Source organism: Phytophthora sojae, assembly GCF_000149755.1.
Source record: "Phytophthora sojae unplaced genomic scaffold PHYSOscaffold_11, whole genome shotgun sequence".
NCBI classification, from domain to species: Eukaryota; Oomycota; class Peronosporomycetes; order Peronosporales; family Peronosporaceae; genus Phytophthora; species Phytophthora sojae.
The window spans coordinates 1,099,674-1,118,348 of record NW_009258125.1 but is presented as its reverse complement, the minus strand read 5'-3'; the positions used below and the strand labels follow the sequence as shown (position 1 = coordinate 1,118,348).

The following is an 18,675-nucleotide window of genomic DNA, read 5'->3' as shown; positions in this document are numbered from 1 at the left end:
TGCACACGTCACTGCACTGCAACTGCAAGTACCAACTACACCAAGTACCTAATAACTACCCGCGATTCCAGACTATAAGCACTATTAACCACTCACTATAAGCAGCGACTACGAACAATGGCGGACTCTTCTCAAGGACGGACCGACACCGACAACCAAGTCGGCAGTGATGTCGGTACACAATCCACTTCGACGCGCCGCGTGCTGCTCAGGCGCAACCCGCACCTGCGCGACTCGAGCACCACCTCGTCGCCCGCGGGCTTCGGGTCGCTGGGCACGCGCCAGTTCCTGCACAAGCAGCTCATGACGCCCGGGTCCGCCACCTCCGCGTCGTCGTTCGAGGAGGGCGCGTCCATTGACGGTTTCTCGGACGCCGGCACCCCCGCGTCCGAGCAGCAGCAGCTACTGGGGATCAAGACCTCGGTGAAGACCGAGCCGGCGGAGACTGTCACGCAGTATGTGACGCGGTCGGTGTCCAAGCAGCCGACCAAGCGACTGTCGTCCCCCAGTCGAGAGTCGCTCGCCAGGAGACTCATGGGCACGTCCACGAGCCAGCACGGCATGCTGCCCGACGAGGAGAGCGTGACTAGAGTTGATATGATGGAGGGAGGCCAGGAGAACGAGCTGCCTCCGAGCGGCATGCTCAGCAACATTGTGGTCAAGACCGTGCCGACTATCAGCATCCATGAAGAGGGTGAAGCTTCGATGTCTATATCGACGGTGCCGGTGTCGCCCCGGTCCGCTAAGGTGACGCGACGTATCGTTGCGTCTCCGCGTAAGACGCTGCGTCGCGTGGTCATGCGTCGCACGGACGCGGACGGAAAGGTCCACGAAGAGGTGCAGTATGTGGACGCTGACGGCCAAGTGGTGCAGGGCGGCAATTTCTTCAACGCTGAAGGGGGCGAGACGGATACGACGACCGTCACGCGTCGTATTTCGACGCCAGTGAAGACTCTGCGGCGTGTGATTGTGCGACGCACTGGGGCGGACGGACAGGTCCACGAGGAGGTGCAATTCGTGGACGCAGACGGTAATGTCGTCGAATGCGACGGCTCTGCTTCGGCCTCGACCTCCACAGTCACAACCAGCTCAACTACCATCACTACGCCTACTCAATCCTCAGTCACGCGCCGTATTGTTACGCCCGCCAAGTTGACGCGCCGGATTCTGCGTCGTACGGCAGCGGACGGCCAGATCCTCGAGCAAGTGCAGTACCTCGACGCCGATGGAAACGTCGTGCGCACTGAAGGCGCCAGCGATGAGGCCATGAGCGCCGCCAGCAGCACCGTAGTGACCCGACGGACGGTGACACCGAGCAAGACCATCCGTCGCGTCCTCATCCGGAAGACGGGCGCGGACGGCCAGGTGCGCGAAGAAGTGCAGTTCATGAACGCCGACGGCAACGTGGTGAACAGCGACGGCAGCGCGCTGGTCAAGACGAGCAGCTTCTCCAGTGTGAGCGGCAGCGACGCACCGGGCTCCAGCTCTGGTCGGACAACGGTGACACGCCGTGTAGTTTCTCCTGGTCAAACGCTTAAGCGCGTGGTGATCCGTAGGAGAGGCGCGGACGGAGAACTGCATGAAGAAGTGCAGTACGTCGACGCTGACGGTAACGTGATCTCGACTGAAGGCGGGGCGGAGGAGACTATCACCGATGGCTCGACGGACTCTTCTGGTCGCCGCAAGGTCACGCGTCGGGTGATTCGCCGCATGCTTGTTCGGAAGGACGGTACCAGAGTTGCAGTAGAGCAGTACCTGGACGCGGACGGCCAGATCATTGAGGGCGAAGGCGGATCTCTCGTTAGTGTCGGAAGCTTCACGGGCAGCGTCAGCAGCGTCACGAGCGACGGGTCCACATCAAGCCGACGCACGGTCACGCGGCGTGTTGTGGCGTCTCCGGTCTGCCGCACTGTCGTCCACAAGGCTGGATCAAGCTCCGGCGCCGAATCCGAGGACGACGTGCAGTCTGTCGACGGCGACGGTGTCGACCTTGCCAGCAGCGGCAGCTTTACGACGAGAACGGTGACGACACAGAGCACTCCTGGACGTCGCATCATCACGCGGCGTGTGGTGACTCCGCAGCGCGTGGTTCGACGCATGGTCGTCCGCAAGGGAACTGCCGTATCAAGTTCTGAGGCTGGAGTTGAAGATGATCTGGACATTGACGCGGAGTTTGTCCACAGCGAGGGAAGTGGCAGCAGCGACGAATCCGTGGGTGGATCCAGCCGTGGAGGATCGAGTCGTGGCGGCTACTACGTGTCGGACCGCATCGTGATCCCTGGCAATGAGACGCGGCGTGTTGTTTCACGTACCGTGATGTCGTCGAACCAGTCGCCGGAGGAAGTTGAGAGCGAGACGAGCGTTGCCCCCACTGAGAAGTCCGTAAACAGTGTCACCACCACGTCGAACCAGAACGAAGTGACCACGCCTACGCGCATCGGAGTGGCGACGGTGACGGAGCCGCAGGAGGGATCCACCAGCCCCGAAGCTACGAAGAAGATCGGACTGACGCCGGGTGTGATCTGGGACTACTTCACCAAGGAGGAGGAAGAGGAGGACAAGCCTTCGTCAAGCCCCGAACAAGCGGCTGGAGAAAACCAAGTGGTGGAGCCCTCGTCGGATGAAGAGAAAGCGCCCATTCCGGTCACGTCTCGTACGAGTACAACGACCAAGACTGTCACCAGTGGCAGCAGGGATGTTGTCGACAGTGAAGAAGAAGAAGCACCGAAGGTAATTCCTGCTGCGCTGGCGGCTACTGTGGCTGGTGCTGCTGTTGTGACGTCGACGGTTGTGGCTGACCGCACGTCTCCGGACGAGGAGATCGACGTTGCTGCTCCAGAAGAAGGCGCGTTCAGTGTGTCTTCGGTTGATGAGCCAGTGGAGACTGTGACGAAGGCGGTCGCTGCGCCGGAGAAGGACGGCGAGAAGCCCCACGCGCCTGGCGGATTCTGGAGCAACCTCTTTGGAAAGCCCGAGGGGAACCAGGCCGAGGCTCCGTCCAGCGATGACGACGAGCCCAGCTCGCCCAAGGAGCCGACCAACAAGAAAACTACTGCTGGCGTCGTCGCATCGGAGCCTGAAGCAAATGAAAGTCAGCAGCCTTCGCAGGACGCGGACGACGACGAGTTCATGACGCCCCAAGCATCGTACGGCGTTGGCGAGGCCCCCGAAGTGGGGGCTGCTGAGCCTATTGCACCTCTGCGGTCTGCAAAGTCTCCGATGACCGATGAAGAGCAGCACATTCCCGAGGATGGCGAGGTGGCGGCCCCAATCGTTGAGTTGTCTGTTGTCGACGTGGAGACTTGTACTGTTGCGTCGGACGACGTCGCCGCGAGTTCCCCGGTGGATTCACCTCGCAATGACGCGCTGCTTCCAGCAGCCATCGCAGGCGCCGCTCTTGCTACGGCTGCGATTGCCCACAACTCTACAACGCCCGACGTTGAACCTGCGCAGCTCCAGCCCGATGCTGTTGAAGGCGAAGTCTCCGAGCCGGACGCGTCCGCAACTCCGGTCGATGCTCCTGCACCAGTCACTGAGGTGAAGAAGTCCATCACTCACGAGACCAAGGAGAGCCCAAAGAGCCCGCGTCACGCTCGCCGGGGCAGTGGAGGCGGCTTCTGGGGCTTCTTTGGCAAGTCGGAGGAGCCCAAGGAGGAGGGCGACAAGGAAGGAGCTCCCGTGGGCTCCATTGATACGCCCGCCTCCACCACCGTTGCGACGACGACACTGGTTGAGGAGAGCGAAGAAACTCCTAGGAGCCCGAGCGCTAACGTGGAGTACGCAGCATTCGTTCAGGAGGCCAAGCAGCAGGTTTCGGTTGACGAAGACGCCCCGGTTGCCAACGCTGCTGTCAGCGCTACTGTTGTGGTGCCGGCGGCAGCCGAAGGTGTTGCTACCACGTCTGTTGTCGAGCCGAGCGTCGCTGTGGTCGAGTCAGTAGCACTTTCTCCCAAGGACGAGGAGGTCACTGAGTCGCCTCGTGGAAACCTAGTGGAGCCTGCAGTTGTTGGCGCAGTCGTCGCCGCCACTGCCCTAGCTGAGAGCAGCCAACCTGCCGAGAGAACCTCCGGGTCTGCTCCGAACGTGGCTGTCACAACGACGACCACGACCGAGACAGTCGAAGAAGAGTCTCAGGGGGGATTCTGGGGCTTCTTCGGCAAGTCGGAGCCCAAGAAGCCGCGCACGTCGGATGCTGCACCGAGCGAGGCGCAGCCAGATGAGGTGGAGAAGGTCAAGGAGACTGCGCCTTCCCCCCGCACTGCGATCGCTACTTCGCACACTGTCGATGAATCCCAGCAAGAGACTCCTGCGTCTCAGGACGTCGAGGTCGAGAGCCCTGACACTGCTACTGTCGACGAAGTTAATGCGCCGGAAGACTCGGAGGAAGAGAAGGCGCCCGTCGCCTCCGTCATGGGTGTTCACGCCGACGTTGCCGATGTTCCTGAGCCCAAATCGGCGGCTGAGGACGACGAGCCTCACAAGTCTCCACGTGACACGGATGTTCTACAAACTGCGGCGCTTGCGGGAGCTGCTGGCGTGGCTACTGCCGCTGTGGTGAAGACTCTCGGAGCCATGGAGCCTAACGCCCAGCCTGCTGCACACACCCCGACGTCTGAGAGCGGAGAAGTATCTGTTGACGTTGAATCAGCAGCTCCAGTCGACGCTGCAGCTCCTGATGCTTCTCCTCTGGTCGTGACAACCACGCACACCACCACTGTGACGACGGAAGAGGAGTCGGAGTCTCCTTCGACGGCCCCTCACCGCAAGGCCGGCCGCAGTATCCGGAAGTTCTGGGGCGGCGACAAGCCCAAGTCGCCTCTGACGGAAGAGGACAAGATGAAGGAGGAGGAAGAGCGCCTTGTTGGCGCTGCTGCGGTTCCTGTTGCTGCTTCCAGCGAATCAACCACTGAGGCCGCTGATCCTGCGCCCACTGTTGGCGAAGCTCGTCAGTACTGGCAACAGCAAGACCAGCAGAACCCGACTCAGCTCACGTATGCAGCCGCTGAGGGTGCCAAGTACGGCCCTGAGTCCAGGTTCGAGCCGATGCCTGCCGCTGACATGCTCCGCTCGCCTGTTGCTCGCAGCCAGGGAGCTGTCGTCGAGTTCCCGCGAGATGAAGAGCGCGTCCAGCCTGCGACGGCCGGCGGCATTGTGATCACCTCCGTCACTACGACCACCGTGGAAGAGGAGGAGGAGGCGTTCGAGACCGCACACCTGCGTCGATCGGAAGTCTCTGCTCCTGCTGTCGACACTGTGGACATAGCAGTGGTGACTCAGTCCCAGCACGATGTTGAGCGTGAAAGCATCGAGCGCGAAGCGCCCAAGGAGGAGGAGAAACCCGCTCGTGCCGGTGGCTTCTTCGGCTTTTCCGCCAAGAAGGACACGCCCGAGAAGCCCGTCCCTGCGGTCGCCACCGTCGAGTCCTTTGACGTTGAAGGCCAATCCGCGTCGACCCCCAAGCATGAAGCTATGGCCGCTGCCGCCGCAGTCGTGCAGGTTGAGGAGCTTCGCAGGAGCATCCCGTCCGACGCCACCCCCAAGAACGTCGGCGCTTCTGCTGCACCAGCCGGCAAGCAGGTCCGCGACAGTGAGCGCCGCACGATGGTACTAATTGACGGTGCCGAGCCGGACATCGAGCTGGACGAGCACTACGTCGCAATCGCGAGTCCTCGTCCCAGCCACAGCCACAACGATGAGGAAGCTTGGACTGTGATGCCGTGCTTTCTTGCGTGGAGCAACCTGCGCCTGAACCGCAGGAGCTGGAAGACCGCTCCGGTTGATGCCGCTCCGTCCGGAGCTAATGAAGTTGTGCTGGACGACGTTAGCGGATCCCTGAAGGCCGGTGAGTTCTTGGTCATCACTGGCCCGTCGAGGGACGAGAGTCTCGCTCTGCTCTCCTGTCTCGCTGGATACGAAGACGCGATGGAGGGCAACGTGACGGTCAATGGCCGTCAATGGAACGAGAAGATGAACCGCTACATCGCGTACGTCATGCGCGAGGACCTCTTCTTCGAGACGCTGACGGTGCATGAGCACCTGCTCACTCAGGCGAAGCTCCGTATGCGTCGCACTCACTCGGACGAGATGTGCTTGAAGCGTGTGGAGCGCGTGATTGAGGACATGGGGCTCTCCGACTGTCGTGACAAGTTGATCGGCGGCGGCATCTCACTGCGGGGCATCACGCGCGGCGAGCGCAAGCTGCTCGCGATCGCCACCGCGTTGCTGACGAATCCTTCGATTCTGCTGGTGGAGGAGCCCACAGACGGTCTCGACACGTTCAGCGCCGAGAAGATCGTGGCCAAGCTGCGTTGGCTTGCGTTCGAGAAGGGTCTGACGGTGGCGGTGACGCTGCACCATCCTTCATCGCACTTCTACGGGCTGTTTGACGTGCTATACCTGGTGGCCGATGCCTCGTGTGTCTACGACGGCAAGGCGACGGACTGCGTCGCCTACTTCTCGACGATCGGGTACCAGTGTCCGGAGTACATGAGCCCCATGGACTACTTCATGCTTCAGATGGTTGTCGGCGACCGCGCAACGGACGACGAAGGCGTGGCTCGAGTTGAGATGCTGAAGCGCGAGTGGGCCGACCGCAACGCTGCAGTGTACGCGGACAACGCCGCGCGCGCAGCGGCAGCGAGTGAGGACGCGGTCGTGGACGACTACGACCAGAAGAACCGCTACTACCACATGGGCTGCTGCGGTCAGCTCTGGTTGCTGTGGGCGCGCCACGTCCGCCGGCTGTCTCGCTACGGGTTCATGTTCTGGTGGCACCTGCTGGCTGCGCTGTTGATCGGCGTAGTGTTTGGCCTCGTCTACCTGCAGCTCGACCTGAACGACCAGAAGGGCATCCAGAACTTCGCCGGATCCTTCTTCTATGTCGTCGTCGTGCAGATGCTCTTCATGGCCTACAGGACGTTCGTGTTCATGCCGAGAGAGACTGCCATCGCTCTGCGTGAACGCCAGGAGTACCGTGGAGGCTGGTACCACCTACTCTGCTGGTACTTCACCAAGATCATGGCTGAGCTTCCAGCTCTTATCGTCCTCTCCATCGCGCTGTTCGTGCCCGTGTTCTTGCTGGTCGGCATCGGCCACGGCTTCAAGGTCTACATCTACATGCAGATCGTGATGGTGCTGGCAGGTTGGGCCGCAATAGGCCTCGGATTCCTGACGCTGGGCGTCCTGCGTCATGTCACGCTGGCGTTGATCGTGTGCGCTGTGCTGCTGGTGTTGTTCGTGGCATTCGGTGGTCTGCTGATCAATGTGACGGACATCCCGGACTGGCTGGTGTGGCTGCACTACATCTCGCCGGTCAAGTACGCGTACGAGGCCATGATGAAGATCTTGTGGAAGCGCGTGGACTCCATTGACTGCGATTGGACTGCAGAGGGCTGTGTGGCTCTCACGGGTGAAGGAGTGCTCAAGTACTACAGCATGGAGAACCGCTCGGCTCTGGGTGACTCGCTGATCCTGTTGGCGATCTGCTTCGGGTTCTTCTTCTTCGCCTTCTGGTTCCTCCTCCTACTGGCCAACAAGCGCATCAGTGGACTGCAGTGGCGCTACGACTGGAGCTTCAAGGGCGCGTTGGGCAGCGCGCAGCAGCGTATCGCTAGCTCTAGCATGAGCGAGAAACAAGCGGCTACGCGCAGCAGCGCGCACCGCATAGTGGAGAGGAAGAGTCACCACAGCGTGGAGAAGAGCGCGGCTGCCGAGGCGGAGAACTACTACATCCAAGTGGAGACGCCGCGCGTGGGCGCGAACGGAGTCTGCGACGCGCCCGCGGTCACTTTGGGCTGGAGCAGCTTGTGGCTCAAGGTTCCGATCGACAAGAAGTTCAAGATCGACGGCGAGACGCAGCGCCAACAGTACCTACTGAGCGACGCCAGCGGTTCGGCCAAGTGCGGCGAGTTGGTGCTGATCACGGGTCCGTCGGACGAGTCGAACGTGGCGCTGTTGGAGAGTCTTGGTGGACTGCAGAAGCGCCTCAAGGGCAAGGTGAAGCTCAATGGCGTGGTGTCTGGAGCAGACAAGGTTGCTGAGCGAGCCGCGTACGTCGCGCGCGACGACTTGTTCTATGAGACGTTGACGGTGGAGGAGCACCTGCAGTTCCAGGCTCAGCTGGTGGTCGGAAAGTCTGGAGGATGCTGTGGATTGAGCTGTGGATCGAGTGCTGGTGAACTCGAAGCGGAGCGTATGGACATGGTGCTGGACGAGCTGGAGCTGACGGCTAAGCGCCACATGCTCATCCGCTACTTGTCTGTTTCGGATGTGAAGTTGCTGGCTATTGCAACGGTGTTGCTCACGAACCCGTCGATCCTGTTGGTCGAGGAGCCCACGGGTGGAATGGACTTCTACTCGTCGCAGCGCGTCGTGCTCAAGCTCCGTCAGTTGGCTCGTGGAGGCCGCACTGTGGTCGTGACCATGACGCACCCGTCCTCGCACCTGTACGCGCTGTTCGACGTGGTGTACCTGCTTGCAGGCGGAGCCGCGGTGTTCCATGGCAAGGTGCGCGAGGCGGTGCCGTACTTCGCGTCGCTGGGATACCCGTGCCCGCAGTACATGAGCCCCGTCGACTACTTCATCCGCCAAGTGTCCGCGAGCGGTAAGGACAACGAGACGAGTGCTGGTCAGGCGATTCTCTTCAAGGAGGCGTGGTCCACGCGTTACTCGGAGCTGTGTCTGGCCGACAACAGCGAAGAGGACGAGCAGCTGGCCGGTGCGGTCGCTAGTCGTAGTCGTGTTGGCTGCTGCGGCCAGCTCTCGCTGCTCTTCCAGCGTCACGTGCTGCGTCTCGCACGCTATCGCGCCTTGTTCGGCTGGCACGCGTTCTGGATGATCGTGCTCGGAGTGATCTTTGGCCTCATCTTCCTGCAACTGGACCTGGACGAGCAGCAGGACATTCAGAACTGGGCCGGCGCCTTCTTCTTCCTCATCGTGCTGCAGATGCTGGTGAGCGCCTACAGGACGTTCGTCTTCCTGCCGAGCGAGATGGCCATCGCTGAGCGTGAGCACCGCAGCGGACGCTACTACATGGTGTGCTGGTACTTGACCAAGGTGTTCACGGAGCTGCCGGCCATGATGATCCTGTCGATCCTGCTGTTCGTCCCCGCCTACTTGCTGATCGGCATCGACCATGGCTTCAAGCTCTACTTCTTCATGCAGCTGGTCATGTGGCTGGCTGCTTGGAGCGCTGCGGGCATGGCGAGTCTGCTGCTCGGTCTTTTCCGTCGCTTGCGCGTGGCTCTGATCGTGTACATGCTGCTGCTGATCCTGTTCGTCGTCTTCGGTGGGCTACTGATCAACGTGGACGACGTGCCGGACTACCTCATCTGGCTGCACTACATCTCGCCTGTCAAGTACGGCTACGAGGCGCTGATGAAGCTCTTCTGGGGCCGCATCGTCTTCCTCGCGTGCGGTGGCGGCGACGGCAGTGGAAGCGGTAGCGGCAGTGTTTCGTTCGAAGCTGCAGTGGGCGACGGCTACGCGTTCAGCCAGTCTGGCTCGGGCTCGTACGCGGACGACGATGGCTGCATCGCCCACTCGGGAGACGAAGTGCTCGCGCACTACAGCATGGAGTCTCGCGACGCGCGCAGCGACAGCCTCATCCTGCTGGAGCTCACGGTGCTGTACTTCTGCATCGGCTACGCCTTCCTCTCGCTGCGCTGGCGTCGGTACAAGACGCGCCAGCAGCGGCAATCGGTGGATAACTAGGTAGGCGAAACGATTTTGTATGAATGGATAGTTGTGCATTTGGTAATACATGAAATGGAATGAATATTCGTATGAAGAGTTAGGCAAGAACCAGTCGAGTCGACCGACGGGAGATACAGTGTCACCGAAGCCCACGGCCACGCTGTCTAACTTGTTCAAGAACTTCAGCATCGTGGTCCAATATCGTACTTGATAGGCTTGTAACTAAGCCCTCGCCAACCTCGATACGAATCTTGCTAATATTGTAGCCCGTTCTCGACACGGACAACCTGGGCGTCGAAGCCTGGCCACATAAGAGACGCCAACACCCAGCCTTCCAGCACCGCTTCAACCCACGTCCGGCGTGGATGGCCACGTCTTCAGTCTGCAAGAAGTCTCGCTGTAAGATCGACTCACGTAAGACTTACACCAAAATGGATCTTGACAAGTTACTCAGCTCCGATTGTGGTGAGTACGAAGCGAAACAGGCGGAATACCTCCGCTGCCACGCTCAACGGTGCATTCACTCATGACGATGCGCAACTTGGTCGTGACAACAACAGAGTCACCTTGGCCACCCTCCAAGCGAACAACTCGAACATCAAAATCTGGCTGGCAGAGTGGTGAATCAGTCTCCACTCTTGTAGCAGCGCTTCGACTCCACAACCTACGTCTGCGACGACATCCTCCGCCATAGTTGCCAGCACAAACTCTCGTTGCGAAATCGACTCAGAAGGACGAACAGACCCCAATGGGTTACACAGCTCTGCACGTGGGGCGTACCCGTTTAGGCCGAATCGGAAGAGACGGAACCACTCCGCTGTTATCCGTTAAACGATGTCGTGTCTTGAAAAACACGGCAGGAAATGCCCAAGTGCTGACGCTCCAACTTCTCCACTTCATTGCGTAACGTGGAAACGTCCTTCTCGAGTGCGTCTGTGTGGCCTAAACCTTCTTCCTGTACCGGAATTACGGCGATCACGTGGCTCATGTCATGCCACGCTGTTAGCCAGCCCGCAGTCATGCCACGGCTCCTAGGTGCACCCTTAGAGCTTGTCTTCGAAGCAGGAGAAAACAGACGAGGGGGGATCTTGATCGTGGACTCGATGCTCGGAGGAGCTGGGTCACTCGAACCTGTGCCCCGGTGGCGCTGACTTGCAGGAGACTTGGGTGGGCAGAGGGTTGCAATCTTCTTGAACACCAGTTTTGGATGCGAGGACGTGGGGGCAACAGCGATGGTATTTCTGTATCTCTTCGTGCCCGAGGAATGCAAATTTGCATCCGCATATAGTATCTAACCAAAAATACCATTGAAAAGCGAAGAAAGAGACAAATTCAGCGACGAAAAGAACGAGCGACTCGATGACAATGAATTTGGTGCGCAATTACGCAATCAGCGTATGTACCAAGTGCTCTACTACCGGTTTACAAAGCTGTCCGCAATCCATTTATCAGCTCTTTCAAGGCATATCGCTACCCTCTGCGAGCAGGCCGATACCACGACTTGTAAACGGATTTCTAGTTTGCTTGGATCCATCCAAGGGTTGAAGGTTGCGGATGCAAGAGCTGAGTCTTATCACGGAGAAGATGAGGACGAAGCCAGAGTTTCCCGATGTCGCAAGTGTAGTTATAGTTAGATCTAGCAGGAGGTAGAGTCGATGATAGTTCACTTGCGAATTCTCCTCGCTCCAGCAATAACCTCGAAGAACCCCCCCTTCTCGGACGTTCAGGTATGTCTATCTAAAACCGGGTGTCTTCACGGTCGTGGGGTTTTGCAATGGCAAGGTTGCTGCTTCAGCAAAGCGAGGCGGGAAGGTCAAGGTCAAGCTCGTTCGCAGTGGGCGGTGGACGGAAGCTCAAGGCGAGACTAAGGAGCTGCAGTACGAAGAGATAGCCTCGAGAACCGTGACGGCCACTGAGGCGCTCGACGGAGCGGGCACGTTTGTTGGAGGCGTGATCTGCACGTCTCGAGTGCCAGCACGTGGAGCAAGGGTCTGGGACTACGGCGTCGTTGTCGGCTACAGATGGGACGAAGACCAGCGAGGATCACTGGATGTGAACTTTAACGGGACAGTGGTAGTCATCGCACATGAGCCAATAGCAGTGCTGGATGTGGCAGTCGAGATTTACGCGTTGCGGCCATGTATGGGCAAAAGTGTCAGTCTCATTATGCCACAAGAGCTTCGGCTAAAACACGAGCAAGTGTGCAACAAGTTCAACGGTGTCGGGCAGGTCGCAGTGCGCGAATCCACCCCGATTCTTGAAGAAGTCGGCGCGAAACGTTTGGACGAGACGCAACTGCTGCCACCGCTCGACATTACTAGTTTCGAGGTGAGTATGTTACCTATTCACCATATTCTCGACTATGTGTACTACAAGGACGGTGGCCGCTCGCCCCCAGATGGAGTGTTATTCGGCGAATCAATTTTCGACCAAGTTCAAGCCGTGCCAGCCCGCCCCCAAGCGAATAGTGAAGGCGCAGGCACTGGGGCGGAACTGAGCGTGGGTCTTAGCGAGTCAGAGGAGGATTCGAGTGACGAGCCGACACCGCCAAGAAGCTCAAACGTATCAGCACAGAAACGCAGACGTATTACTCGGGCCGGCCACGCGCAACCGACACGGGCAGAACCCGGGTATGGAGTATAAGTACCAGATAGTGGCGATATCCGTCTCCAAGACAACTTGGACCAGCTCATCTCATTGCGGGGGCTGACATCGCGGTTCCGTCGCGGACTTCGGCAGCTTCGTCGGAGAGTGGTCAGTTTCAGCCTACGACAACCCAGACACGAGTTCACGTGGCCCTTATTAACGGTAAGTACGCGTCAATGACGCCCCAGCAATTTCTCGATTTCGTTCAGATTCATTGGAGAAAGTTTGGTTTCTTTCCGCACCCTGCTGTCCTGCGCGCGCTGTTTGGTTGGGACTTTGGAACAAGAGGATTGTCCTTGGCGCATTTTACTCGTGTGACGGAGCAAGAGAGACGTGCGAAGGTTCGCAAATTTGACATGAGTAATTTCTCGAAGAAGAACACCGACCTCAATTGCAACGTTTTCGGCTCTGGTAGGCGCTGTGGAAGTGCTGTGCAACCTGGCTCGCCAGTTGTACCAACCGATGGTACAGAAAGCATTTGCGGCTGCAGCTACTTTTCTGGGAGAGTTACAAGTCAGCCATCTCCCGACGTCAGAGTCTGCGTTGGCCGAGATAACGGCTTGGGTGGATGACCGTCTTGAACTGTTTCGTGTCTACGTGTCTGAAGACAACTGGACGGAGGCCGCAGCAATCCAAAATCATTTTTCGGCATCACACGAGTCCTTCGTGCGAGTCTACCAGTTGATCTTGCGTCAAGATGTCGCGAATGCGCTCCGAGCCTCAAAGTTACCTGCTATTCGCGATGACGGTTCAACTCGAGGAAAGCAGCGATCAGCACGGAACCCGTCTGGCTGTACGCAAGGCGTTGCCAAAACAAGGGTGGAAAGCAGATTTGCTTGCGGTTTTTGTCGGCTCAAGGTTGCCGGGGCAAGAATGGCAAGTGCATAATTGACAATCTTTGCCACTTCAAGCCTGCCGCCTTACCTGATGTTGTTCGAGACTTCACTGACAAGAATTATGGAGGATTGTCGTCTGACATGCAGTGATGGTACCTAGAAGCGCATCGAGGGCCAGGCGCTTCGAAGGAATTCGGCCAACAGTGGACACACAAATACGTGGAGTGATAGATCAATCTAACCTGAATATGGCCCCAATACATCGTTTGTATTCTGCAAAAACCATATCACGTTGTGAAGATCCGTCGTCTGCTCCCGCCAAGTCGTGTGATACATTCAACTCGCCATACAACGGAAAAAATGGTTGGAATGACTGGGAAAGGCCCTCGCTCCGATCCTTATCGAGGTCATCCAACAGGGAAAGGCCCTTGTGTCCACCAGCACGGAACGGCTGGGAAAGGCCCCCGTGTCCTCCAGGGAAGTACTGCAGGGAAAGGCCCTTGGAGTTGCCGAAGGACGATAGTCCAAGCGTGAAGCACAAGATGGATGTGGTGAACAAAGCTCAAATTGCAGAGCACTCTTTATCTGATTACCTGGCGACACGACAGCTTCGATTTGATCAAACCGTGTTGGTGCGTCGGAGGTTGGCGGAGCTTGGCGTCGAACGGCCTCGAAAGAAATGGTATCTGCATTGATGAAACACGGGCTCAAGCCGCCAAAACCAGCACCATGTCATGTAGTTCGAAACAACAAGATGGTGTATTTACTTGACCGCCATAAGCAGGCAGTGTATAGCGAGCTGATTCGACGAACTGGACTGCAGCTACCTGCCTCCGTGCGTTTGCTTCGTGGTGAAACTTTACTCGACTCGCGTCCCAATAAGGCGCTAGAAATACCTACGGCTCACGCATCGTGGGCTGACTATCAGTACCAGGCGCGGTGGAAAAATATCGTGATGCACGGTGTTCAGCCAAAGTGGTGTAAAGAGTTCTCTTCACAAGCAGTACCTCCTCCAAACCACGGGTCAGCAAAACGAGCATTGAATACTATCATCAAGAATCTCCGCGCCGGGCAGGATTCGAGTCGGTATCTCATCCTCGATATCGATTTGCTTCCACTACTAGAGGAGTGACGTGCAGCCCTTTCGGCGCTGTTCAGAAAGGGGAGGTCGACCTAGAAGAAGATGCTCGGATTACCCACGATTTATCGTTCCCACCAGGTAGCTCCGTAAACGACAACACTGTTCCTGATGACGATATCGACATTTCGTACGATGGTGCCGAAGCCATTTCCAATCGTATCGTTGATGTTGCGGAAATATTCCCGAAACTGCAGCGTATGATGACAGGGGATGTCAACGGAGCATTTCGAAATATTCCGATAGCAGCACAGTACGTTGGTAGATTTGCAGGAGCAATTCCAGAGCTGGACATACTCGTGATCGACCGTTGCTGCCCATTTGGTTGGAAAAACTCGGCCTCCTCATACTGGGTAGCGGGGGCTGCTATAAGTCATCTTTACGCGAACGCTTCTCCAGAGTGGCCTGGACAACCAGTAGAAGCTCAAGGAAACTTCAATGCAAAAGCCTGGTGTGACGACCACATCGCCATTGAGCCGGACATCGGCTCACGACTATCGGAAGCACATTTAGCTCTACGAGCCTCCATGATCGCCGTTTTAGGACCGGAGGCGTGCAATGACAAGAAATTCTCAAAGTGGTTTGTGTGTGGAAGAGCTCTGGGCTTGGATTGGGATCTCGAGGCCCTTACCGTATCGATTCCCCCCGAGAAGGTTGAAAAGGCTCATCGCCGCATTGTGGCAATGCTGAACAGAACTAAAACAACGAGGACGCTGCTTTTAAAGCTGTTGGGTAGTCTTCGCACGTGGTCACTTGTATCCGTTCTTCCAGAGGGTGGCTACATTAGCGCGGCAAGCCCCTCGGTTTGGTGCTATTGGGGTTTGTTTCTGAGCAAGCGAAGGACGACTTGATTCGATCCTTGCAATTGGTAGACTGAACGGAATCCCGCTTCAGCATTTTACGCGTCGACACGAACCTAATATCCAGATCTACATGGATGCCAGTGATCGAGGCTTGTGTGCACTCTTTCCTGCTCGAAAAGAGTATTTGCAAGTCCAATTTGATGCAAAGAGCTGGCATTAATTCGTAGTTTCAACGATCACAGTGCCAACGAATTTTGTATCAATGTTCGTGAATTGATGAGTGCGGTGTTCGCCTCCCTGGTGTGGGGGCATGTGTGGGCCGACCCCAGCGACAAATTTGACTCTCACATCAAGTTCTGGATCGATAATAGCTCAGCCGTGTCTTGGAACAATCGCAAGTCAAGTCGCAACAGCTACGGGCAAATGCTGTTGCGGATTCTCGGGATGTGTGAAGTCAGATATGGATTCTACACCTTAGCGGGTTATATTCCTGGGATTAATAACGAAATGGCAGACGCAGGAAGCAGGGTGTGGCAGTCACCTTCATCAGCGAGAAAGTTTGCTAACTTGTCATTTGGATGGAAACAGATGCAGATCCCAACCGACTGTCGCAATCTCTCGCGTCTTTGGGCGCGCTACTGCGTGCTGGGGCGCTTGCCCAGTCGTCAAGAAAGAACTACTCACGTGGATGGGGACAGTGGGTCGCCTGGTGCGAGATGATGCGATTAAGTCCCTTCGTCGGTCGACCAAAATGCAGAACAGCTCGGAGCGTATGGCGTGTACCTCTGGCAGTACGGAATGAACCGAAATCACGTCGGTAATACCTACTCGACGATCTGTGGGAAGCTGTGTGCTGTAAGATGGTTCCATCGCAACACAGTCGGCTATGATCCGGGCGTTAACGCCAGTCACGCAATCCTATTGCGCGGAATTCGTAGATTCACTGATCCAGTTGTGAAGCAGCAGCCCCTATCGGCGAGGATGCTTCGTGTTATCTTCTGCGAGATCCATCTCACGCAGCCCCGCGATCAACTGTTGTGGGGTGGGCTGTTTCTGGGGTATTTCTTCTTACTCAGGCGTTTTGAGTATTTATTTATCGGAAGAAAAGTCCACTCGTATATCTTGCAGCTGTCAGCAATCCAGTTTTATAGCCGCAATGAAGAAGTCGTGAGTCCCAAGAAAGCGGTGGTGGTGGGTATCACTCTCAGAGGGGCCAAAAACAATCAATTTGGTCGGGAAGACGTGCGATTTCATTTCAAAACGAAGGACAAACTTATTTGTCCAGTTCGAGCAGCCCGTTGGATCGTCAAAGCAGCGAAGACCCTGGGAACCCGAGCTGAGGACCCAGCACTGGCAACGCGACACGGAGGAATAACCGCCAGGGATGTGTCGTCGGTGATAAAGAGAGCAGCATCGAGAATGGGCCTCGATCCAGCGAGATTTTCGACTCATTCTGTTCGCATAGGGGGCGCTACCGCTCTAGTTAATGCAGGAGCAGATCGACTCATGATCAAACTGATGGGGCGCTGGCTATCGAACGCTTTCGAAGACTACCCGGTGCTGTCAGCAAAAGGAACCGCTGGCCTCTCTCAGCAGATGTGCTGGCTGACCTGGTATGAGCTATCTCTCCAATGGCTCGTCGCGTCGGCAGTATTGATGTGGGGCAGCCGCCACGCCACGCCCTTGATGTGGCAAAATCTACATTTATTTGCCCCACACATGGACATTGTTGGAAATGGTGGTTTCTTTTGTGGCTGGCGTAGTTCATACCCGCTTTTAGATTCTAGTTGGGAATAAAACATGGTTGTAAATTGTGTATTGTAGTGAAGCCGAGCAAAGCCTGACACTTGATTAACTTTGGAAAGATGGGTAGCATTGCTACACGGTATGGTGCGTCCATTCCACCTCAATCTAGCTCAAGCGTCTCCTTTTGGTGGATCGCACGCCAACCCCATCCACTGGTTCCTCCTTTACCGGAAGGAGCCAACTCCGAACGTTCGGATTGCGAAGCGTTTTAGCCAACCTCTCTACTGCGTCATCACCTCGGAGATTAATAGCAGCACGAATAGCAATTCGTGAGTTTTCGTCTTCGAAAGCGGTATTGTCCAGCATCCAGAGCAGCAAATCAGATTGAAAGTATTCGGGCTCTTTGCAGATGAGAGCAACACGGTCGTGTTCCGATAGCCACCCCAGCGACTCGATGTATTTTTCGTAAAACGATCTGTTGCAAGTTTCAATGCGGTACAAGTATCCAACGATGTGCCATTCTCAATGAGCCATCTCTGGAGAACCACATCAAACATTTGGGCAGCAATTTCAACATATCTTCATTTTTCTTGCTCGGTTCGTAGCTTGAAAAATTGACGCACCATCGCGGCATATCCTCGTTCTAAGGCTTGGCTCAGCATCGCGCAAGTGCACGAATAAAACCCCTTTTTGCGGAAAATATCCACCCACCTCAATGCTTCGTGCCACGACGTAGAAGCTGGGGATGCGTTATGATCCGATAGCTGTCTCAACATATCTCTGAAGGATTCCGAGATCGCGCACCGAGCATTTACTCCGTCGCGGTAGTAGTTTTCTACCGTCACAAGGAGCATGCACATACGCCCTTTTTCAGCAGCAGCGGCTACACCCCATCCGGAGCCTTCCATTCTTCTATCCCCCTCAAGGTAGTGCACAATATCCAGCTTGTTGCCCATAGCAGCGACAACCAGACTCCTGCTATCAACCTCGGCTCCATTCTCATTCAACCACCTCATCATCTCCACCAAAGTACCTCCCCGAGCTGCAAAATACATAGCTGAACGAAAGAACGGTAGAGATTTGTTCTCATGTAGCCATTTTACTGCATCCAGCTGACACAACTCCAGGGCCCAATCCATTGCTTTTTGGGAACAACCTTCTGTTCGGTTAGCATGCAGCCACTTGACAACGTCCATGTGGCCATGCCCCGCCGCTGTATCCATCGCCCTTGTAGTGCATCCGTCGGAGCGATGGTCATGTAGCCACTTGACGACTTCGAGTTGACCCCCACAGGCCGCCTCATCCATTACACTTGAGTCAAACTGGTCGCTAAAGTGTATATCCGCCCATTGCAGGAGAGGTAAATATCCATATTGCGCAGCATATTGAAGACCATAGGCAGAGCAGCCCTTACTACAGTGTCCCAATAGCCACTTCGCCACATTCAGGTGACCTCCAACAAGCGCTGCGTCCATCACACTTGTTGTACATACTTCAGCGCAATTAGTGCGTTGATGAAGCCACTGCAGGATTTCGAGTTGCCCGTGCCGCGCCGCACTCCTCATCGCGCATTCCATACGAGCCATTTCAACATTGTCATACAACCATCGCACCATCTCGAAGTGCCCGCGTTCCATAACGCAATCTATTGCTCCTACATGGCAAGTGATCTCGGTATGTCCGCATCGCACCATCTCGAAGTGCCCGCGTTCCATAACGCAATCTATTGCTTCTACATGGCAAGTGATCTCGGTATGTCCGCATAGCCATTGTACGACGGCGAGGCGTTATTGCGAGCAGCGTTATGAAAGAC

At 56.7% G+C, this 18,675-nt stretch overlaps 6 protein-coding genes across 6 annotated transcripts; 5 read left to right on the top strand and 1 right to left on the bottom strand.

Moving 5' to 3' along the window:
* Positions 1 to 117: 117 nt before the first annotated feature.
* PHYSODRAFT_340008 (multidrug resistance protein ABC superfamily) lies at positions 118 to 12,190 on the top strand (the record flags this gene model as incomplete). Its single annotated transcript, XM_009538050.1, has 5 exons — positions 118 to 9,699; positions 9,791 to 9,883; positions 9,960 to 10,107; positions 11,489 to 12,021; positions 12,092 to 12,190. The coding sequence occupies 5 exons, from the start codon at positions 118 to 120 to the stop codon at positions 12,188 to 12,190; spliced, it is 10,455 nt and encodes a 3,484-aa protein (XP_009536345.1).
* Positions 12,191 to 12,879: 689 nt separating this feature from the next.
* PHYSODRAFT_433538 (hypothetical protein) lies at positions 12,880 to 13,062 on the top strand (the record flags this gene model as incomplete). Its single annotated transcript, XM_009538049.1, has 1 exon — positions 12,880 to 13,062. A coding segment is annotated over one exon (183 nt), but the record flags the coding sequence as incomplete, so codon positions are not given.
* A 92-nt stretch (positions 13,063 to 13,154) lies between these two features.
* Positions 13,155 to 13,325, top strand: PHYSODRAFT_526605 (hypothetical protein; the record flags this gene model as incomplete). Its single annotated transcript, XM_009538048.1, has 1 exon — positions 13,155 to 13,325. A coding segment is annotated over one exon (171 nt), but the record flags the coding sequence as incomplete, so codon positions are not given.
* A 2,526-nt stretch (positions 13,326 to 15,851) lies between these two features.
* Positions 15,852 to 16,472, top strand: PHYSODRAFT_388106 (hypothetical protein; the record flags this gene model as incomplete). The annotated part of the gene is made up of 1 exon (XM_009538047.1): positions 15,852 to 16,472. A coding segment is annotated over one exon (621 nt), but the record flags the coding sequence as incomplete, so codon positions are not given.
* Positions 16,473 to 16,502: 30 nt separating this feature from the next.
* Positions 16,503 to 16,718, top strand: PHYSODRAFT_434634 (hypothetical protein; the record flags this gene model as incomplete). Its single annotated transcript, XM_009538046.1, has 1 exon — positions 16,503 to 16,718. A coding segment is annotated over one exon (216 nt), but the record flags the coding sequence as incomplete, so codon positions are not given.
* Positions 16,719 to 17,725: 1,007 nt separating this feature from the next.
* Positions 17,726 to 18,430, bottom strand: PHYSODRAFT_383389 (hypothetical protein; the record flags this gene model as incomplete). The annotated part of the gene is made up of 2 exons (XM_009538045.1): positions 17,726 to 17,806; positions 17,888 to 18,430. Coding segments are annotated over 2 exons (624 nt in total), but the record flags the coding sequence as incomplete, so codon positions are not given.
* Between the last annotated feature and the right edge of the window lie 245 nt (positions 18,431 to 18,675).